Consider the following 23,800-nt stretch of genomic DNA (forward strand, 5'->3'; position numbering starts at 1 on the left):
ATGTGTCCTGGCGCCACCGGAGCCTTCCCCGGGTGCTGAGCTGTGCTGGTGATCACCGGCTGCAGGTGGCAAAGAGGGATGTGCAGGGAAGGCTTCTGCACCAAGCTGGGTTTTCCTGGTGTTCCAAAGTCCCTGGCTCTGGGGGTTGGTTCTGTTTTGGGGCCTGTTTTGGGTTCTGTCCTGCTGCAGCCGTGCTGGGTTCCTGTGGGTGCTGTCGCTGTCTGGAGGGATTGGGGTGTTGGGGAATGTGAGCGTCACAGCAGCGCCTGAGCATTCTGACATGCAAGGGTCCTGATCCCTGAGCATCCTGATCGCTGAGGGTCCTGATCCCTGAGCACCTTGATCCCTGAACATCCTGATCCTTGGCCATCCTGATCCTTGGACAACCTGATCCCTGAACATCCTGATCCTTGGCCATCCTGATCCCTGAGCATCCTGATCCCTGAGCATCCTGATCCTTGGGCATCCTGATCCTTGGGCATCCTGATCTCTGAGCAACCTGATCCTTGGGCAACCTGATCCCTGAGCATACTGATCCTTGGGCATCCTGATCCTTGGGCAACCTGATCCCTGAGCATCCTGATCCTTGGGCAACCTGATCCTTGGACAACCTGATCCCTGAACATCCTGATCCTTGGGCATCCCTATCCTTAGGCATCCCAACACCTGAACATCCTGATCCTTGGGCAACCTGATCTCTGAGCATCCTGATCCCTGAGCACCTTGATCCCTGGGCACCCTGATCCTTGGCCATCCTGATCCTCGGCCATCCTGATCCTTGGGCATCCCCACCCCTGAACATCCTGATCCCTGAACATCCTGATCCCTGAACACTTGGCCCCTGGGCATCATGATACTTGGGCATCCTGACCCCCGAATATCCCGACCCTTGAACATCCTGATTTCCAAGCATCCAATCCTCTGAGCATCGTGACCCCTGAGCACCCTGGCTCTGAGCATCCCTCTCTCCAAGCATCCTGACCTCTGAGCATCCCAACCCCCAATCATCCCAGCCTCTGAGCATCCTGACCTCTGAGCATCCTAACTCCCAAGCATTCCATCCTCCAAGTCCCCCAGCTGTTGAACATCCTGCCCCTCCAGCATCCTGCCTCCAAGCCTCCCTGGCCCCGAGCATCCTGGCCCCATGCCTTCCTCAGGGGCAGCTTCCTCCCAGCCTCTAAAATCAAGTGCTTTAATAACAGGCTGTAAAAGGACCATGGAGAGAGGGGGGAAATAATTGTGTGATTCAGGGTTATCAGTTCACCAAGCGTTTCCTGGCCTGGATTTGGCCATTCCCAGGATAAAACTGAGTGATGAGGGCTGCCTTAATGAAAATGCCTGTCCCTAGGAGACACCAGTGTGACCATTCTAACCCTGTTGTGTCCGAGTGCTCCTGAACCCCTTTTTCCTGCAGGAATTTGCAGCAGCAGCATGACCCTGGCTTTGTGTGTGTCAGTCCTGGGCTGTTGGAAATTATTTTTATTTGTTTTATGGTTGTTTTAATTTCTTTTTAAGGATTTTATGTTTAAACATAAAGATTTAGGAAATCCCACACTTCTCATCACATCCCTGGGGCAGCTCCAGCCACTGCCACCATACCTGGCTGTGTCCCGAGTGGCAAAGCTGGGCTCAGATCCCAGCTTTTCCCACACAAAACAAAACCTCTGGGGCTGCGAATCCTAAACTTGCCATCCCAGAGGACCATCCACGAGTGGCTGCACATCCGGGCTGGGGAGTGACGGCTCTGGGGGGTTGTTTGTTTGGGAAACAGGATCAGAAATAAGCCCTGGAGTTGTGGTGTGGCCCCAGCACAGGGCTGGGCCAGCCACTGCTTTTCCATTCCAGAAATGTCACTGAGTCACGAATGACTCAGAATTATAATGGGAGACATTTCCAACCCTGTGCATGACTCGGAGACGTCTTCCAGGGATATTAGAGCTGTTTGTAAAGTCCAGGCGTTGCCCTGGCGCTGTCCCTCCCTCCCTGGCTGCTCGGTGTCCCCCCCTTGGCCAAGGTGACAGCCCAGCATGTGGTGGCAGCCGGGATGTGGCTGAGGATGCTCCTCTGTGTCCTGCAGGATCAGGGGGACATTCTGTGGGATCAGGGGGATGCATTAACACTCCCCATCAGGTGGCAGGTGTCTATTAAAGTGACTCCCATCACCGCTGCCTCAGGCCTGCCCTTGACCCGGGGCTGGCCCAGCAGACAGCTCCGTGTCACGCGTGACCCCCGTGGGTGACCTCAGCACTGAGGTGGCCACGGCTCCCGGGATTTTGGCTGCCAGAAGGGGGGATCTGTGTCTGAGCATCATCAGGGTTCACTCTGCTGCCCTTCCCTCCCCTTCCCATGCAGGGAAGTTTCCCTCCTGCTCCTGGATGATGGGAAAGGGGCAGGTCTATGAGGTGTCCCCCCCTCAGGGATGCGGTGGCACTGAGGGGCAGCGCTCTCTTCAGAGATTCCTCAGCACCTCCTCTTCCCACAGCTCACCTAATCCCGGCCTCCAGAGCCAATTAATTAAGCAGGAATGAATTTAGGGAGGCATTTGATCCAGTCAGACCAGTTCAGGGCTCTGGGTTCCTGTGGGTGCTGTCGCTGTCTGGAGGGATTGGGGTGTTGGGGAATGTGAGCATCACAGCAGCGCCTGAGCATTCTGACATGCAAGGGTCCTGATCCCTGAGCATCCTGATAGATGAGGGTCCTGATCCCTGAGCACCTTGATCCCTGAGCATCCTGATCCTTGGGCAACTTGATCCCTGAGCACCTGATCCTTGGGCATCCCAACCCCTGAACATCCTGATCCTTGGGCATCCTGATCCCTAAACATCCTGATCCTTGGGCATCCTGATCCCTAAACATCCTGATCCTTGGCCATCCTGATCCTTGGGCATCCCTATCCTTAGGCATCCCAACACCTGAACATCCTGATCCTTGGGCAACCTGATCCCTGAGCATCCTGATCCCTGAGCATCCTGATCCTTGGCCATCCTGATCTCTGAGCATCCTGATCCCTGAGCACCTTGATCCCTGAGCATCCTGATCCTTGGCCATCCTGATCCCTGAGCATCCTGATCCTTGGCCATCCTGATCTCTGAGAACCCTGATCCTTGGGCATCCCCACCCCTGAACATCCTGATCCCTGAACATCCTGATCCCTGAACATCCTGATGCCGTGAGCCGGGCTCAGGGAACCGCGCGCTTCCCTCCTCGTTGGAAATACTTTCTCACCAAATAGCATTAAATATTCCTGAGCTGTGAACATCTTGGACTGATTTTATTTTCCATAAATAAACTTGTTGGGAGATATTTGGAGATGGGCCTAAGCTGCAGAGCTTGGACTGGCTCCCAAATCTCGCTGCTGTTTGGGCTCGAGGGGTTGGTTCAGGATTGTTTCGAGCTTTATTTCGGTTTCATGGAGTTGGGATTAAAGAGGTGCCCTCAAACAGGACCCTCTCAGTGCTTTCCCAAAATCCCGATCCCATCAAATGCTGTTGATGACAGGAGAGGGGATCACAGGTGTCCTCTCCCCTCCAGACATGGCTTTAGGGTTATATCTATAGGGGGTGGGCATTTTGGAAGCAGCATTTCCAGTGGGATCAGCTAGATTCTTCCAGAGGTAGCAAATCCCAGTTTATTGGGCTGGCACCATGGATGGTCCGTGTTTTAGGCACTGTGGGGTTTTGGGGTACAAATCCTTCCTCATCACACAGACAAGATGCCCCTTGCCCAGCTGGAGATGCCTCCAGCCTATCCCAATTCCTTGCTGGAAATTTGTTGCTTTCCAGATTGGACAAATAAAAGCAGAAAAAGAGAGATTTAAAAAAAAAAAAAAAGAAAAAACAACCCAAACAATGATGTTTATTTATTTTCCAGTGGGGAAATGAAGTGGGAGAGCTGCAAGGACATATTTGCAAACCTGCTCCTGGCACAGCTCATCCAGAGGAGGCCGGATCCGGATCCGTGGGGCAGGGACGTTTAATTCCCATCCTTCCCCAGCAGGGCCGAGCATTTCCCGCCTGTCCCTGCGCTTGATTAACAGTGACAAGGACAGGATTGCTCTTTTGGTGAGCGCACATGCTCCCCAAACCCCCGGCCATCCCTCAGCCTCGCCTTCCCTTCTTCTCCCTCAATCCCCAGGTTTATTCCGGGGGAAGAGGAGTCTAATCCGCCCTGTAAACTCTGTCACATCCTCATTAATTTGGCCATGTCTCCCTCGCTCGCCTTAGGGAAGCATCACATTTTTAACGAGGCTCCAGGGGGGGCAAGGGCTTCATTTTGACAGCTGAGGTGGGAAAGGTGCAGCGTCAGGGCTCGGGCAGCTCCGGGGGCTGCGTTCCTTCGGCAGCTCCGGGAACCTGGAGTTTCCTCCCGGCTTCTTCCCTCACCTGAGGCCGCTGCTCCCGAATTTCCTGGGGGGTTAAAGCTGAGATGGGCACAGACCCAGAGCCCAGGGGTGCTGCTGGTTTCCATGATTCCATGGGGTTGGCACTGCCATCCCAGTGTGAGGCACTTCCCAACCTTTAGGAGAACCCCATGGCTCAGGACCAGCTGCCCTGGCTAATTCTGGCCAATTCTGTTTTTTTCCCCCCATTATTCCTAAATGCAAACATTTTGTAATGAAATCTCACGGCATGGTCTTAATTTCAAATATTGTGAATATATTCAAAATAATCTTTCATACATTACATATATTCCCAAATATTTTTATACATATTATATATATTCCTAATATATATACATTATTTATATTATGTATTTTCCTAATATTCCAAATATATTAAATATATATTATGTATATTCCCAATCTATTATATATATAATGTATTTTCCCAATATTCCAAATATATAATATGTATAATGTATATTCCCAATATATTATATCTATATTATATATATTCCCAATATAGTATATATATATAATGTATTTTCCTAGTATTCCATATATATAATATATATATTATGTATTTTCCCAATATATTATATATTATATATTTCCCCAATTTATAGATATTATTTATATTCCAAATATATTATACGTATTATATATTATGTATTCCCCCATTTTTAATATATAATATTTATATTCCCAATATATTATATATATTATGTATTTCCCCAATTTATTATATATAATATTTCTATTCCCAATATATTTTATATTACACAGCTTTCCTATACATTTATTTTGTATTCCATCTATTTAATGCTGTATCTGGCCCTGCATCCCTGAGTGTTTTTGTGCTCAGGGCAAGGATCCCTGGCTTTTCTGTGTAAGGCCAGTGGCTGATCCGTGGGGATCTTGCTCCATCCTGGGAGCTCTTCTAACCCATTCTAATGCAAATGTGCATTAGCAGATAATCGGAATGTTGAGTGGATTATTTCACCCCCAGACGAGCTGCTGCAAGGTCCTTTTTTTTTTTTCCTTTAAATATATTAAACCAAAAGAGAAAAAAAAATCCCAACCAGTCCGCCCTGCCACAAAGAAACCCAATTTGGGATTAGGATTGATCCCTGGGGATCTGGGCAGGAAGCAGGATCTCTCTTTTTCCCTCTCGAGGCCATAAATAAATGAAGAGCCACGACCTGGTGACACCCTCTAACAGCTTTATGGCGTGTGCACCGTAATTGCACCAGCAAACATTTGTGTTGTAATTAAAGCCAGGAGCCACCAAACCATGAGAAATCAATTAAAAGGAATCCTGCCTGTGGGAGCAGAATCCCAGCCCTCCTGCCTGTCCTGCTAAGATGCTGCTTCATCCTTTCCCTCCAGCCCCCAAAAAAATCCCCCTGAAATCGCCCTAAATGGGGATTTTTCCTCCCAATCTCCTGGATGCTGGAGCATCCCTGCCCTGTGGTGTCCCAGCCTCGTTGCTGGTGTTGATTTTGGTGGATTTTGGGAGTGGAGGGGGTGCCCTGAGTGTGTCCCCAATGTCCACATGGGATGTGGGGTTTTTTTGGGAGCAGCCACAGGTTGGATGGTTGGGTAAAAAGCACTTGGTTCAGCTCCTGCCAGGAGAAAGGTGCAGGAAATGGGCATTTTTTCCAGCAGGGTTTGAATTTTGGGGTATAAACAGGGAAGGGACATCAGCTCTTAGGAAGAGGCCCCTGCTGTGAGATCTCAGTAAAAAATACTTAGGGATAATGAGGGAAATCTACACCCATCTGTCCCCAGAAGTGGCTTTAGGATTTTTTAGGGTTTGGGTATAAACAGGGAAAGGAGATCAGCCCTTAGGAACAGGACCCTGCTGTAAAATCTCATTAAAAAATGTTTAGGGACAATGGGAGAAATCTACACCCATCTATCCCTAGAAAGGGCTTTGGGTTTAGTATAAAAAGGGAAGGGCCATCCCACTGCAGGAATCTTGGAATGCTGCTGTTGCCTCTGCTCCAACCCCTCAGCATCCTCCCCAAACCCCCTCTCACCCCAGGAGCAGCTTTTGGCTGAACCCATCATCCCAAAAAGCGGGATTCGGCTGAAAACTGCCATCCCCCCCATCCTGGGACACTCCACCCACAGAGATCCAACTCCCCCCATGCTCCAGGAGCTTGGAGAAAGGAGCTGAATGCACCAAAACAAACCCTTTCCCTGCACGTGTGGCTGCTTCCCCCGGGAGAGGCTGAAAGAGAGACTGAAGCGCATGTGACAGATGTTAATCGCATCATTTAATGCACTCCTGGAAGGCACTTGGATACAGGGATGGGGAGGAGCAGGAGAATGGAGCATTGTCTCCCATTTCCTGCAGCATCCCCCGGGAATGGATAACCCCAGGATGCACAGCTCACCCAGGGGAGTGAGGGAGGTGGGAATGGCAGCGAGGAAATTCGGGAGTTTTCTGGTGAATGCGCCCCTTTCGGTACAACAGAGTGATAAAAAAGGCAGAGAAATCTGTTTGGTTTTGGTTTCCAAAGGGCTCTCTGGGGGGGGAAAGTGGAGAGGGTGAAATTGGGATGGTGGGATCACTTCTGATCCACAGCCTGGATGGACCAAACATGGTTACAGGAGAGGGAAAAATGGGGATTCAGGGATCGTGGCTGGCCCACACCTGAGCATGCCTGGAGAAAACAGGAGATACAGGAGAGGGGAAATGGGGATGGAGGAATCACACCTGAACATCCCTGGAGAAAACAGAGGATACAGGAGAGGGGAAATGGGGATGGAGGAATCACACCTGATCCAACCTGAACATCCCTGGAGCAAGCAGGGGATACAGGAGAGGGGAAATGGGGATGGAGGAATCACACCTGAACATCCCTGGAGAAAACAGAGGATACAGGAGAGGGGAAATGGGGATGGAGGAATCACACCTGAACATCCCTGGAGTAAGCATGGGATACAGGAGAGGGGAAATGGGGATGGAGGAATCACACCTGATCCAACCTGAACATCCCTGGAGCAAGCAGGGAATACAGGAGAGGGGAAATAAGGATGGAGGAATCACACCTGAACATCCCTGGAGCAAGCAGGGGATACAGGAGAGGAGAAATGGGGATGGAGGAATCACACCTGATCCACACCTGAAAATCCCTGGAGCAAACAGGGAATGTAGAAGGGAAAATAAGGATCACTTCTGATCCATTGCTGGGCATCCCTGGAGCAAGCAGGGAATACAGGAGATGGGAAATAGGGATGGTGGGATCACTTCTGATCCACAGCCTGGGCCAAACATGGGTACAGGAGAGGGAAAAATAATGATGGAGGGATCTCACCTGACCCACACCTGAACATCCCTGGAGTAAACAGGAAGGTAGAGGAGAAGGGAAAATGAGGATTGCACCTGATCCACACTGAACATCCCTGGGGTACACAGGGAATACAGGAGAGGAGGAAATAGGGATGGAGGGATCACATCTGATCCATACCTGAGCACCCCTGGAGCAAACATGGATACAGGAGAAAGGAAATAGGGATGGAGGGATCATGTCTGATCCACACCTGGGCATCCCTGGAGAAAACAGGTAATAGAGAAGAGGTGGAAATAGGGATGGAGGGGTCAGATCTGATCCACACCTGAACGTCCCTGGACTAGAATTGGACACAGGAGAGGGGAAAATAAGGATGGAGGGATCAGATCTGATCCACACCTGAGCATCTCTAGACCAAACACAGATACAGGAGAAGGGAAATAGGGATGGAGGGATCATGTCTGATGCACACCTGAGCATCCCTGTACAGAATGAGAGATACAAGAAGGAAAATTATTATGGAAGGACCATTCCTGATGCACACCTGAGCATCCCTGGAGCAAACACCTCCTGCTTGGCCTGGGGAACGATGAAACCCCACCCGATATCCATCGTGGGTGGCTTGGGGAGGGGAATTGCATTTCCGAGGCAGGAGCAGCATCCCATGGGCTGCTTCCCTGATTGAATTCCCCCTTGGTGACCCGGGAAGGTAATTGAGGCTCAGGGGAGCCGGGGCAGATGGCACCCCCTGGAAATCAGCACCTCCAGGCACCCCCCTGAGCCGGGCAGCAATTGAGGCCAGCTGACTTCAAGGTGCCTAAAAGTAATCAACTTATTGCCTAATAGATTTCTCAGTCATGAATTCCCCGTGCTCCAGATGCCCCCCAATCAGAGCAATTATGGATTTAAATGGAGCTGGAATCCGTGGTGCAGAAAATGCCCGTTTTAGCGGGAGATTGGCCAGAGGTGAGGGACCTGTAACACCCCTGGTAATGAAAGCTCTTCACAGCTTGCCGTGTTCCACCCGGGAATAATTGCTGCAGCCTGTGATACGGATCCGGCTGCGTTAATGATGCCCTGTTCCTTTTCACAGGACTCATTTCAGCTTTCCCCCGGTTTTTTCTTTGGTTTTGGCTTTGGTTTGTTTTTTGTTTTGGGTTTTTTTTGGTTTTTTTTTTTTTCCCCGGGATTTCAAAGCGCCGAGGCATGGTGGGAATCACCGCGTTAACGCGGCTGCTGTGGGGCTCGGGGTGTTTCCAAATGTTGTTCCCGGGATCCATTAACAAAGTGCCGGGGATCAGGAGCCTCGGGAGAGGGTGGCTGGAGGGGAGTGGAGCGTGACACGGGTGTCATCCCTCCGTCCATCCCGGCTGGAATTTATTCGCCCTGACAGGATGGATTTATCAGAACAAAACACACATCAGGAATTAAAATTTAAAAAAAAAAAAATTAAAAAAAAATTGGATTGGAAATAAAACTCCCATTAACTTCCAAATGAAAACCACATCCAAGGGAGACAGTTGGCTTCTCCTCTGAGTTTATTATTAAATATTTTACCAGGGAGGGAAGTTCTGAGCTGAGCATCTTTTCCCTCCTGTTCCTGGCAAGAGCAGTTTGTGTGGAGGGAGGGTGAGCTCTTGGTTGTTTTCCCGAAGCTCTTTCTGGGGGTAGCTGGGTGTAGATTTCTCCCATTATTCCTAGATTTAAACAGCTTTTTAATGAGATCCTAAGGCAGCATCCTATTCCTAAGTAATATTGAGAATATATCTTCCAATGTATCTCCATCTATCTGGAATATAATCTATATTTCCATGCAGCACATATATAGAATATGTAAACATTATATAGCTGATACATAGAGAATATACAGAGAATATATAGAGAATAGAGTCTATATTTCCATGTAGAATATATTTTAAAATTCTAGAAATATATATTAAAATATACAAATATATATTATATATGGAAATATATAATATATAATATTTATTCCAAATATATATTATATTACGTATTATATAATATGCATATATTATGTATAATGTGTTATATATATTATATATTATATATTATATATTATATATTATATATTATATATTATATATTATATATTATATATTATATATTATATATTATATATTATATATTATATATTATATATTATATATTATATATATTATTATATATAATATTGTATATATAATATTATGTATATTATATCTATTTTATAAGTTATTTTATTTGGTGCATAGGGGTGGGAGAAAGGCCTTGTCTGTTCTTTTGGATGCTCACAACTCAGCAGCAGCAAACTCGCAGCACTGCGAGGGGGTTCCAGCAGGTAAATGATGCCGTGGGCGGGTCGGTGCCGCATCCCCAGGGATGGAGCCGGACCGAGCAGCTCCGGCCGCTCCTGAAACGCTTTAATTTCCCCCCAAATGGAACCGAGATGTGTTTTTTCCCTCCGTGGCTGTGCTCCCAAGGGGCCCCGGGATTAATTTCCTGGGGTGACCCTGGGGGCCGCAGCCGCCTGACCCCTGCCCGAGGGGTCGCGGGAGGGAGCGGAGGGGACCCGCGGCCGCCCATCAGGAGCTGGGGGCGCTCCGCGCTTTGGACAGCGCGGAAATGGCATTTCCACCTCATCCGAGCCCGCAGCGGCCCCGCCGAGCCCGGATTCAATTAGCGGCCCCGGCAGCACCGTCCCCGGGGACAGCAGTGTCACCGTCCCCCCGCCAGCCCGGGACCCCCGCTGGCCTCGGGGGCGGCCTCGGGTCCCTGCGGAGGGGTCGGGGTGTGCTGGGGAATGAGCAATGAGCAGGGGGACAGCAACGGGGGGTTGTGGTGCTGTGAGCTCCCCAGGACGAGGTGGGAGATGAGAATTTGACTTCATGTTCTCAGAAGGCTGATTTATTATTTTATTTCATTATTTCATTTAATACTTTATTATTTTATTTCATTATATTATATTATATTATATTTCATTATATCAATCTATATTATTTTATATATCTCATTATATTATCATATCATATATATTATATTATATTATATTATATTATATTATATTATATTATATTATATTATATTATATTATATTATATTATATTATAAAATTATATACTAAAACTACACTAAAGAAAGAGACAGGAGACATCAGAAGGCTACAAAAGAATGAATAATAAAAACCCGTGATTGACCAGAATCTCAGCACAGCTGGATTGGGATTGGTCATTAAACTCAAACAATTCACATGCTGGGTAAACAATTCTCCGAATCGCATTCCAAAGCAGCAAAACAGGGAGAAGCTGAAGCTTCCCAGCTTCCCAGGAGAAGAAATCCCGATGAAGGGATTTTTCATAAAATATCATGGTGACAGGAGATTGTAGGAATGGGAATTTACCCCTGTAAGGAATCAGGCCGTGGATTTTCTCTTGGAGCAGAGCTGGGGTTTGTTACCCTGAGCATGGTCCCATGTCCCCCTCTCCACACAGGGCATGGGCAGAGCCATAGGGCCCTCTCCATGTCTGGATGATTTTAAGGCTGATCCCAGTGGAGGAGGGGATGGGAGAGAGGCTGGGGAGAAGCCAGGGAGGCTCCTCTCAGTGCCAGGCTCTGCTGTGAGATCCCTCACAAGGAGCACAGGGACATCTGCTGGGACAGTGGCCCCGTTCCTGACATGGGCCATGCTCAGGTCACCTGGATTTCCCACAGCCAGGGTCTGTCCTCATCCCCAGATCCTCCTCCCTCAGAACCACGGAATGGTTGAGGTTGGAAAAGGCCTCTGGGATCACTGAGTCCAACCTGTGCCCACTCCCCACCTGGAGAGCCACCTCCAGGAATTCCTGGGGCACCTCCAGGGCTGGGCACTCCAACCCTCCCTGGGCAGTGCCAAGGCCTGAGCCCCCTTTCCATGGGGAAATTCCTGCAGTGCCCACCCTGAGCTGCCCTGGCCCAGCCTGAGGCCGTTCCCTCTGCTCCTGTCCCTGTTCCCTGGAGCACAGCCCGGCCCCCCTGGCTGTGCCCTCCTGGCAGGAGCTGTGCAGAGCCACAAGGGCCCCCTGAGCCTCCTTTGCTCCAGCCCCAGCCCCTGCCCAGCTCCCTCAGCCTCTCCTGGGGCTCCAGCCCCTTCCCCAGCTCCGTTTCTCCGTCTGGGACAGTCTGGGACACGTGTGCTGGGTGTTTGGCACCATGCACAGCCCCGATCCCAGCCAGGATTGTGACACTGGGATAATTCCACTTGTGCTGGAGCCTGTGAAAATGCTCTTTCTTTTCACAGAGCAGAATCTAATCCAGAAAAAGAAGAAAACACTCATTATTTAATTTTCCCCAGTATTTTTGTGTGCTCATGGGATTTTAATGGTATTAATTATTATTTAATTTGCACTTTGGCAATTCATTTGTGCTGAGCTATTCTTGTATTTGAGAGCCAGCGATGCTCAATCCCTTTTGCATCTCCATTCATGCTGCTGCTCTCCAGCTCTTCTTCCCAGGTATCCATGCCTCCCTCAGTCCCACCTTTCTTCCAAGTACTCATCCTGTCCCATCCAAAGCATCTCCTCATTGTCCACCTCTCCCTTTATCTGATTTTCTTTATAATCTCCAGCTACCAGACCCCAGCTGGGAAAGTCCCAGCAAGGATCATCAGCTTGGAGTCACAGCTTGGGGGAGCTGGTGCCTCCTGGGGGTTCTTGGTGCAGAACCCCCCTCCCCTGTCTCCATGGAAACATCCCTCTAACCCCTCTCAAGCATCCATAAATCTCCATCCTTCACTTCCATGTGAGGATCCCTAAATCCCCATCCCTCTACCTCTATGAGCATCCATCTCTTAATTCCCCCCTTTCCATCTCCACACATTCCAAAACATTCTTCCATCCACATTCCACAATATTCTTCCATTCCGTTCTTCCACTGACAGCATCCTTCCAGCCCTCCATCCCCATGAGAGAATCCTTCCATCTCCACACAGAGCATCCTCCATTCCTGTCCCTCCAGCTCCTCATGAGCATCACTCCATGTCCACAGAAGAATTCATCCATCTCCATGTGAGGATTCCTCCATTCCCATCCCTCCATCTCCATGTGAGGATTCCTCCATTCCCATCCCTCCATCTCCATGTGAGGATTCCTCCATTCCCATCCCTCCATCTCCATGTGAGGATTCCTCCATTCCCATCCCTCCATCTCCATGTGAACATTCCTCCATCCCCATCCCTCCAGCTCCACAGGAGCATCCCTTCATCTCCATGCCAGCATCTCTCCTTTTCCATGTGAACATCCTTTCATCTTCTCCATTTCCATGTGCACACATATTCATCCCAGGCAAGGCTCCCTCCCTTCCCCTCTTTTCCCCTCCATTCCCCTCCATTCCCATCATTCCAGCTCCATAGGAGCATCCCTCCGCCCCCAACCCCTCAATTTCTGTGTGAGCATCCCTGCATCATATGCAAAAACCTCTCCATCCCCATCTCTCCATTTCCAGGTGCCCATCCCTCCATCCCCTTCCAGCCTCCCTCCATCTCATTCCAGCCTCCTTCCATCCCCTTCCAGCCTCTCTCCATCCCATTCCAGCCTCTCTCCATCCCATTCCAGCCTCTCTCCATCCCATTCCAGCCTCCTTCCATCCCATTCCAGCCTCCTTCCATCCCCTTCCAGCCTCCCTCCATCCCCTTCCAAGCTCCTTCCATCCCATTCCAACCTCCCTCCATCCCCTTCCAGCCTCCCTCCATCCCATTCCAACCTCCTTTGATCCCATTCCAGCCTCCTTCCATCCCATTCCAGCCTCCCTCCATCTCATTCCAGCCTCTCAATTCTATTCCAATCTCCCTCCATCCCATTCCAGCCTCTCTCCATCCCATTCCAGCCTCTCTCCGTCCCATTCCAACCTCCTTCCATCCCATTCCAATCTCCCTCCATCCCATTACAACCTCCTTCCACCCCATTCCAGCCCCCCTCCATCCTCATCCTCACATTTCCAAGCCAGCATCCCTTCATCCCATCGAGCCTCCCTCCATCCCCCTCCATCCCCGCCACTTCCCCAGATAATGAGAGCGAGTTTAAAAAACTTAAAGCCTCTTCCTGCCCGCGGTGAGTGACACAAATGGAGTTCATATTTAATCATCTGTTAACTCGTTGTCTATTATAGCTCTTTAATAGCACCAGAGATATTCTTAATGAAGCATGATTTAAGGTATTTACAGCTCTAGGACCGACAGACATCACTCACAGTGTGCAGGTAATGAGGCGTAAAACAGCTCTGGAAACCGTAAAAATGGGAGAGAGAGAGCGAGGAGGGAGAGAAAGCAGGCGAGGAGTTCGGAGCTGAATTGTTCCAGGGTTTGTTTTAAAATGTTTAGGCATTTAAAGTCATTTCAGCTTCGCCGAGGTGTCTGGTAGCACCGAGTTCAGCAATTCCCAGCGCTGAGAACCCCTGCCTTGCCAGGAGGGGTCTGGGCCCCCGATGCTCCCGAGCTGAGACATCTCAGGAATCATGGGAGGGAGCAGGGAAAAAGCTTTTGAGGGTCCCCAAGGGCCTTGTGGGTGCATGGGAGCAAAGCCTGGAATTTCTGGGTGCAGTTTCCCCTTTGTTTTCCCACTTGGTGGCACAGCTCACGGAGGGGACACCATGACCCTTCCCTTTGCTGGCCTGCAAATGCCACCCCTGTGCAACGCTTTTATTTTCTTATATTTTTCCCCCAGAAAAAGAAAAAAAAAAAATTTAAAAACCCATCAGAACCCAAGCCAAGTTTTGCAAAATAATTTGTGACGGATGTGCCATTCTGCATCAAAATATTGTGTAGAAAATGTCAAATGTCACCAATCCATGTGTCCCCCCGCGTGATAGTAATTGGGCTGGAAGGCTGCGCTCTGCCACCGCGGCCGCTGGCCGCCTCCTCCTCCTCCTCCTCCTCACTCTCGGCTCGGGAGATGTCGCTTCCCGAGTCCGTCCCGGCTGCCCCGCCCGGCCGCGGTGTCCCCAGCCCGGGGACGAGTGCGCGGTGCTCATTAGGCTGCAGTGGTGACAAACAGCTCCCGGGGAAAAGGGGGGCGCGGGGCGGCAGCTGGAGCGGGCTGGAGCCGTTCTCGGGGTGTTGGTTCCCTCCTGGGTTTGGGACGTGTGGCCCCATTGCCTGGTGTTTTCCCCTTGAGGGTTTTGGTGGAATCGCCTCGATTTGGGGAAGCCAAAGCAGAGCCACAGCGGGGTCTCTGATTGAGGAATCACAGCCTGTTGCTCCTCTCCCTCCCCAGAAGTGCTCCAGAGGCACCATCACCTGCATTCCTAGCACCATGGACACTTTGGAATATTTATCCCACTTTCTGCCTGGTTGTGTTGGGTGTGTAACACCCCCACTGCTGTTTTATTGCTGCTATGAGGGAAAACAAACTGTTCTTTTAGAGCAAATAATCCATTCCTTAAAGCATCCCAAGCCCTTAATCTGGGAACAGACCTTTCACACACACTCCTTAACCACCCTGGATGAATCAATCCTCATTAGGACATTAGGCTGCATAAATATTTGGCCGGTGAGGGAGCCCCAAGGGAGAGCAGAGGGATGGGGAGAGTTGCAGTTGGAAATTCAATGAAGTTCCCTTGGGCAGCGGGAGCCAGGCCTGGGAGAGCTGGGTCAAGCCTTCAGCCGGTGCCACTTGTCCCCTTGGGCAAGTCCTGCGGAGCAGGGTTAATTTTGCTGACCTGTTTCTTTGCCCGTGGAAGTGGCGAGGTGCAGGTGGAAGGGGAGGAGGTGAAATCCTGCCGCGCTCGGCAGCTCCTTCCCCAAGCCACAGCACAACTCGGTCACAAACAATTTCTCTGCCGCCGAGGAAGGAGCTGGAATTTCTCTCTGGCGAGGCAGCAGCAGCAGAATTGCAAAGCCGGTGCCTGTTATAGAAACTTTTTAGTACTGGGGACAAGCCAAGAAAAAAGCCCAGATTGATCTCAAATCTCAGCTGGTGCTGGCGGCGCTTCCACCTCCGACTCCTGCTCTGGTGGGACGTGAGCTGGACCCTCCAAGCATCCCTGAGGAGAGCTGGGATGTTTCCCAGTGTTCTGGGTACTCTTCCCAGCTCCCTGCCCAGCTCTGGAAAGTGATTTTGGGATAAATTGAGGGGTTTTTGTTTGTAATTGCACAAACCCAGCTCTTCCCTGGCTCCATCCCCCGTCCCATCTCCGCACCAGTGGGACCAGCCTGGATCATCTCATGCCATCAAAATCCCTCCCAGCAGGATAATCCAGGCTGGGGCAATGCCAGGCTGCAGCTCCCAGGAAGGTGAAAGGTTTTTTGGCTCAGATACCATCACAACCTGTCTGTGATTTCCATGATTTCCTTCAGCACCCAGGGAAATTCCTTAGGAGCTGTCAAGGATGTGGTGGCAATGGGGCAGCTGGAAATTTCACCTCATCCCTTGAGTGGTGAAGGGCTGGTGCAGGGAACATCCTGTGCTGTGGGGTGTGCACAGCTCTGAGGGATGGGTGAGCTGGGAGGATCCAGACTGGATCCATCCAAACCTCTCCATTCCCATGGTGGGGAATGGCTGGTTGGGGCTTGGCCCAGTTTTGGGATGGAATTCCTACAGCAAAGCTTGGCCACCATCCATCTCCCCTCCACAGAATAAAGCCCATTTTAATCCATTTTTCCTCCATGCCCTGGATAAAGGGATGCCAACGGGATGGACACACCAGCACAGTCACCCCTGGGCTCACCCAGCTCCAGGCCCAGCCCAAGTTGGGTATCCCTGGCAGGGCAGAGCCCCAGGGCTGCCGAAAACACCCGAGCACTGCATGTGTGCTGCTTCCATGTGCGCTGGTTTCCAAGGAAACCGCTCGCTCTACATGTGTGTCACTTAACACCCTATTTGCTTTCATTTGGATAAGTCTTTAATTCCTGAGCAGCCCCGGCTCGGCGGGATCTGTTGAGCTCCGTGTGTATCCTCAGCGCACAAAATCCCTCTCCTGCCCACCTGCCTCTTGGAAAAGTCGCTGCCTGCTCGGAGCGAGTTTCCTAAACCTGTGCCTAATTGGAGCAGCTAATGCTTTCTGCAGGAAAAACTGGATATTTTGCTGCTGCTTCCCCCTCTAGAAACAATTAGCAGGGAAAACACGGAATGCAGGGCTCTTGTCACCTGCCACCAGCTCTGCTGCTCCAGCTTTGTGTCAGGTGGAGGAGCAGGGCAAGGACGCCCCTTCCCAGGGGTGTGGGGGGCAAAGCTGGGCGGTGCAGGTGTGGCTTTGAGTCTTGGGAAGGCAGCAGCTGGTTAAATGTTGAATTTAAAGTGTCCTAGGGTGGCCATGGAAGGGTGACCCAGTTGGTGTCACACAGCCTGGAGAAGGGAAGGATCAAGGGAGAGCTCAGAGCCCCTTGCAGGGCCTGAAGGGGCTCCAGGGAAGCTGGAGAGGGACTGGGGACAAGGGATGGAGGGACAGGACCCAGGGAATGGCTCCCATTGCCAGAGAGATGGGATATCGGGAAGGAATTCCTGGCTAGGAGGACAAGAAAGGGCTGGGATGGAATTCCCAGAGGAGCTGTGGCTGCCCCTGGATCCCTGGGACTGTCCAAGGCCAGGTTGGAGCAGCCTGGGACAGTGGGAGGTGTCCCTGCCCAGGGGATGGAACTGGATGGAATTCAAGTTCTCTTCCCAGCCAAACCATTCCATGATCCCATGACACCGATAGGACACACTGGGTGCTGCACTCCAGCAGCTCCTCCACGGCTTGGGCCAAGCAGGAATGAGAGACAAAGCTTTAGGGGTGTTTTTCTCCCCCAAATTTTCATTCAAAGTGGCTTTTTCTTCCCTCTCCCCCTTCCTCCCTTCCCTTTGCACAGCAAGATGCCTCCTGTTCTCGTGCACTGGAGGAATTTTCTGATCTAAAGCCATTTTCCTCCTCTCCCAAAATCCCTGGGGGTGGCTCATGTTTGTAAAGCTGAGCAGCTCCCGTGTCACTTGGGGCTGGCTCCCGTCTGCAGCCCTGACAGCAGCTAATGCTGTTAGCCTGTGTCGAGGAGGGATTTCAGCATCAAAAACCCCCAAAATCACCACACTCTGCTGCTCTGCTGCTTGCAAGCAGTTCTAAACCATCCCCCCGTGTTTGGGGTGCCTGGCATGGCCCTGGGAGGTCACACAGGGGGTTTTGGGGTGCCTTTGGGGGCTGCTGCAGCCTCAGGAGCGGCGCAGGATGAGCAGCCTGGATTAACTCGGCTCGGGGAGGGCTTTGCTATCTTTAGGTGGAAGGTGAGGGATTGTGGCTCTTAGGGTGGCCGGCAGGTGAGGAGAGAGAAAAATCCCCCAGGGCCAGCCCTGCTCAGGGCTCTGACCCCAGCTCCCGTCCCCACCGGGGTCTGCCCTGCCGGCCCCCGGCCGCGTGCGCTGTCACCTTTCTAGGCCACAATCTGTCCCCAATTCCAAGCCTGCTGTTAGCTTCACTTGCACTCTATTCTCGTGTTTGCTGTTATTTTTTAACACTTTTTTTTTCCTCCCCATTTTTTTCCTTTTCTTTTTTTTTAATAATTTTTTTTTTTTTTTTTTTTTTTTTTTTTGCATAAAAACACTATCCTCTCCCCAGAGCCTGCCTGGAGCGAAGGCATGGTCTGTACAACTGCAATTATTTCGAAGAACAGATGGAGTGAGGAGCAGAAAGTCTGTTAATAGTAATAGAAATGCTACATGTTAACCTGGACAGCACACGATGACAGTCCCATGACTACACGTTCTGTTCCCACCAGCTGGGCTCCGAGCGGAGCCGAGAGATTCAGAAACGCCGAGCTCGGCTCCGCACCCTCCCCAAAGTTAGAGCTCAAATTCCTTCACACTTCCAGCGTAGGGTTTTTGGGTTGTCGGGCTTCTTCTCCCCCTCCCCTCCTCCTCCTTCCTATTAAACGCTGATTTCGGCGCTGTTAAGGAATTTTGCTGCTTCTTCCCTTCTTTTTTTTTCTCTCTCAGCCTTCTGCAGCTGGGAGCGTGGTGGGGATGGTGGTGGCGGCTCAGCCTCGAGGTCCTGACCTTCAGCCTCACGTGGTGACATCAGCACGGCCCCTTTCTCACGCTCACATCTGCAGGCTTGGTGTAATTCCCCCACCCTGGGTGATGCCAGGCTGGGCTTTGTGGAGCGGGGCAGCGGCGCTCCCGGGCGGGGCGCTTCGAGCGAGTTTGGGATTTTCTCTGTGACTGTTGCAAGCTAAAGGGGTTGAAATCTGCATTTTCTGGTTAAAAGTGGTGCTCCCTGCGGTCTTCAAGAGGTTTATGGGACGTGTGGGATGCCAAGGGAGGGGGGTGCAGGTTGTGGCAACACCCCAGGGGGTTTTTGCCTCTTTACCCCAACCAGAGGTTGGGAAATGGAGCAAAAATATTGAGTCAGCCCCAGGAACCTCACTGTGCAAATCCCTGCCAGGTTTCACAGGACAGGGGACGCAGCCACAGAGCTCCAGCTAATTCCAGTGGGAATTGCAGGGCTAAATCCCAGGGCTGCTGGTGACAGCCCAGCCCCCGGGGCGGCTGGAGCGGAGCCTGGCTCCCTGACAGACGCACCTGGAGATTTCATTCGGATATAGATCCCTTAATCTGCGTGCTTGAGGGATAATCTGGTGCCTGAGGTCCTGCCAAATCCCTGGAGATCAGCAGGTTTTCCTTTCAGAGGTCACTTCCAACCCAGCTCCGTCCTCAGCAGACCAAAATACCCACGTGGGCTCTGTGCTGGTGGCACCTTTGGGTGCTGGGTACCCTCAGTGGGGGCCTGGGCTGGGCTGGGAGGGTTTCCTGGGGGCTAAACCTGTGTTATCCATAAATCCCAGCTCTCTTTGCCCAATTCCATCACCCAGGAGTGGTACCTGACCCCCAGGTGCTGCTCATTGCAGCATCCCAGGAACAGCTCTTGGTTACTTTGGGACGTTTGGGGTAGAGTTTGGCTCCCCACAGCCACCCCTATGGAGGGTACCCAGCTTGTCCCCAACCAGTTCTGTATCCCAAAAATACCAGAGGGGCTGCAATTCTGTGCCTCAGTGGGATGTGGTGAGAAGCAGAGGGAATTCTCCTTGGTGCCTTTTCTTTGGAGGAGGCAGAACCTACATTTTTCCTCTGGAAAGATTTGGGATTAAATCATCCCCAGGTGATTTGTGGCCTCCCCTGGTGCCCATTCCTCGCTCACCTCTGGGGTGATACCACCAGAGCTGGGGAAGAGTGAAAAAATGTGGGTTTGGGGGCTTTTTGCTGTCACCCCATGGCCACAGCATCCCCCTCTCCTCTCTTGCAGAACAAGAAATACGTCCTGGTGATGGTGGACCCCGATGCTCCCAACAGAGAGAACCCCCGGCTCCGCTTCTGGAGGCACTGGCTGGTCACCGACATCCCGGTGAGTCCATGGGGACCATTCCCAACATCCAGGGAGGGCTGGAATCCCATGGGATGCAAACTCCTCCTGGGATCATTCCCAAGCATCCGGGGAGGGCTGGAATCCCATGGGATGCAAACTCCTCCTGGAGAAACCCCGGAGGGGAGGACGAGTGTTTGCCAGAGAAATGTAAATGGTGCTGGGCGTGTAGGTAGGGAAGTGCTTCCTCAGGCTATAAAGAGCCAGGCTGGTCCAAAAATATTGCTGCTTGGGTTTTTGGGGTTTTTTTTTCCCTCCTTCTCCTAAGGAAATGCTGGAAAAAAAACCCAAAAAACACTTTGCCAACTCCCCACCACCGGTTTTCTCTGCGGAGACAACGCGTCCTTCCAAACAGCTCCTGCTGCTGGTTGAGTTTTAGGCTTAAAAAAGTGGGTTTGGTGAAAATCTCAATTAGTTTTCTAGTTTTTGAATTTTTTTTTTTTTTTGATTTAAAATGGTTTGAACTCAGTGAGAAAACAAGGGGGGAAATGAGTTTGGGATGAACTGTGGCACTTCCCAGCACTGTGTCCATGGGATGAGTCCTTCTCCCTGTCCCAGTGTGTCATGGCTTTGCTCCCAGAAATATCTTGGAAAAGCAGTTTTTTCCCTTCCTGCTTGTTTTTATGTTTCAAAAAATGAGATGTTGCAGCCCTAAATCAATCTAACTGATAATCTGGGTACTAAAGCCTAATTAAGATATCAATTAATTTGCAGCACGCATTTAACAAGAAATATTGCGTCGTTCTCCTCTATTATTCTCTGAAATTACTGCTGAGGGCTCTTTGTACAGATACCTTAATTAGACTTTTTATTGTTAATGGGCATATTAAGCAAATTAAAACAGGATATTAATACTTTCCATGGATTCCATAATTGGCTGAAAAATAGGAAGCATCGGGAATAATTGCAGGAATTTGTGTACAGGGCTTGGGGGTTTTTTTTCATGTTGTTTTGTGTTTTTATCCTTCACAGAAACCCTTCTGCATTTCTAACAACAGGGTCCTGAAAGTCTCTCATTAATTTTAATATTTACCAAACGCAAAGGAGCCCAAGCTCCTGTGTTTCCTTCTGTACACAGATCCTTCGGAGCCGTTCCCTCTTGCTAATTATTGTGGTTTTCCTTTTTTTTTTTTTTCCTTTGGACTGTAAAATCCTTTAAGCAAAGAAGGGAAATGTGGGATTCAAACCTCCAGCACAAATGGGAGGTGGGATTTTTTCCCCAGCATTTGAGTGATGCCATTTGTGATCTCTAAGGTCAAAAATTTTGTGTTAGGCCATGAAAGAGGGCAGGAAAAAGGAGATTTTTGGGAGGGAAAAGGGTTTTTCCCTATCTGCCAGGGATGGGGTGGATCCCAGCCCCAACAATTCCTTAAGCTTTCTTATCACGAGATAAATACATTTATAAATATAAACACACATATCCGAGCAGGGATTTGGCCTCGGTGCTCCTGATGGTCCCTTCCAACGTGAGACATTCACTGATTCCATGCAATATTCTATATAAAACCTATATATTGATATGATCCCTATAATGATGGGATAAATATATCCCCTCTATCTCCCGTGGGTGTGTGTATATGTATCTCTCCTCTACACACACAGAAACGCGTATAAATCCCCCAAATCCCACAAATGCCCAATAAACCACCAAAAAATCCTCCCCTATCCCATGAGGACGCGGGGACCAAACCCCGTCAGCTCGGTGCCCGTGGCTGGGGGTGCAGTGGGGGGGTCCTGGCGTGGCTGGGAGGAGTTTTCCCGATCCCCCAGCCCCAAATCCGGGTGTGGAGCCGGCGGGCTCAGCCACATGGTGTCTCGTTGAGATGCAGATCCTTGGGGGGATATGGAAGTCTTGGCTCCGAGGAGCTTCAGCTGACAGCCTTATTTGCACACTGGCTCTAAAATAACCGTGTAGGCTTTACATGACACCTTCTGTTGCTTTGGTGCAGAGAGGGGCTTGCAAGTGCCTTTCTCCGGGAGGGATGGGGCGGCCGGTGCCGTGCCGGGGGGCTGGAGGAGCCCCCGCGCCCGCCGGTGCCCCGGTGTCACCCCAGCATCGCCCAGTGTCACCCCAGTATCACCCAGTGTCACCCCAGTATCAGCCAGTGTCACCCCAGTATCAGCCAGTGTCACCCCACCATTGCCCAGTGTCACCCCAGCATCACCCAGTGTCACCCCAGCATCGCCCAGTGTCACCCCAGCGTCACCCAGTGTCACCCCAGCGTCGCCCAGTGTCACCCCAGCGTCGCCCAGTGTCACCCCAGCGTCACCCAGTGTCACCCCAGTATCACCCAGTGCCACCCCAGCGTCACCCAGTGTCACCCCAGTATCACCCAGTGTCACCCCACCATTGCCCAGTGTCACCCCAGCATCACCCAGTGTCACCCCAGCATCACCCAGTGTCACCCCAGTATCAGCCAGTGCCACCCCAGTATCAGCCAGTGTCACCCCAGTATCAGCCAGTGTCACCCCAGCGTCACCCAGTGTCACCCCAGTATCACCCAGTGTCACCCCAGCGTCGCCCAGTGTCACCCCAGTATCAGCCAGTGTCACCCCAGCGTCGCCCAGTGTCACCCCAGTATCACCCAGTGTCATCACAGGGTGCCCAGCAGTGCTTGGGTACCACCCCAGTATCACCCAGTATCACCCAGTGTCACCCCAGCACCGAGCCAGCATCACCCCAGTATCACCCAGTGTCACCCCAGTATCACCCAGTAGTGCTTGGGTACCCCCCCAGTATCATCCAGTGTCACTCCAGTGTGGACAGCAGTGCTTGGGTTCCCCCCCAGCATCACCCAGCAGTGCTTGGTACCCCACCAGTATCACCCAGTGTCACCCGAGTATCACCCAGTATCACCCAGCATCACCCAGCAGTGCTTGGTACCACCCCAGTATCACCCAGTGTCACTCCAGCATTGCCCAGCATTACCCAGCAGTGCTTGGTACCACCCCAGTGTCACGCCAGTGTTGCCCAGCACCATGAGGGTATCACCCCAGCATCACCCAGCATCACCCAGCATCCCTTGGGTATCATCCCAGTATCACCCAGCATCACCTGGGTATTGCCCTGGCTTTGCCCCAGCATCACCCCAGGAATCACATGGGTGTCACTCTGGCATCCCCCCAGCATCCCTTGGGTATCAGCCCAGCATTACCCCAGCATCCCTTTGGTATCACCCCAGCACCCCTTTGGTATCACTCTGGCATCCCTTGGGTACCACCCTGGCATCCCTTGGGTACCACCCCAGCACCCCTTTGGTATCACTCCAGTCTCTCACCAGCATCACTTGGATATTGTCCCAGCATCACCCCAGCATCCCTTGGGTACTACCCCAGCATCTCTTGGGTATCAGCCCAGCATCCCTTGGGTACCACCCTGGCATCCCTTTGATATCACCCTGGCATCTCATGGGTATCACCCCAGCATCCCTTGGGTATCACCCCAGCATCTCTTGGGTGATATCCCTTGAATATCACTCTGGCATCCCTTGGGTGCCACCCCAGCATCCCTTGGGTGTGACCCCAGCCTCCCCCCAGCATCACTTGCGTATTGCCCTGGCATCCCTCCGGCATCACCCAGGCTTTGCCATCCCCCAGTTTGGAGGGAAGCAGCTCCAGCAGCACTAAATGCCACTCCTGGGTGCTGCAGTACTTTGGCACGTCACCAAGTTTGGGGTTTGGCTCGGGATTTGCTCTCCCAGGTGGGTTTTTGGGATGGAACCATCCCATCCCCTTGGCTCGCCATTCCTTATCAGCCGCTGCTCCGTCG

At 51.3% G+C, this 23,800-nt stretch overlaps 1 protein-coding gene across 1 annotated transcript in view; it reads left to right on the forward strand.

Moving 5' to 3' along the window:
* PEBP4 (phosphatidylethanolamine binding protein 4) overlaps window positions 1–23,800 on the forward strand; it is a 75,380-nt gene that overhangs the window by 19,762 nt on the left and 31,818 nt on the right. The window contains exon 4 of the mRNA XM_036396857.2: window positions 19,915–20,013. Coding sequence (XP_036252750.1) covers window positions 19,915–20,013 — 99 coding nt within the window. The remainder of the gene's footprint in view (window positions 1–19,914; window positions 20,014–23,800) is intronic.

The sequence above is a fragment of the Molothrus ater genome, chromosome 28 (assembly GCF_012460135.2).
Source record: "Molothrus ater isolate BHLD 08-10-18 breed brown headed cowbird chromosome 28, BPBGC_Mater_1.1, whole genome shotgun sequence".
Lineage (NCBI taxonomy): Eukaryota > Metazoa > Chordata > Aves > Passeriformes > Icteridae > Molothrus > Molothrus ater.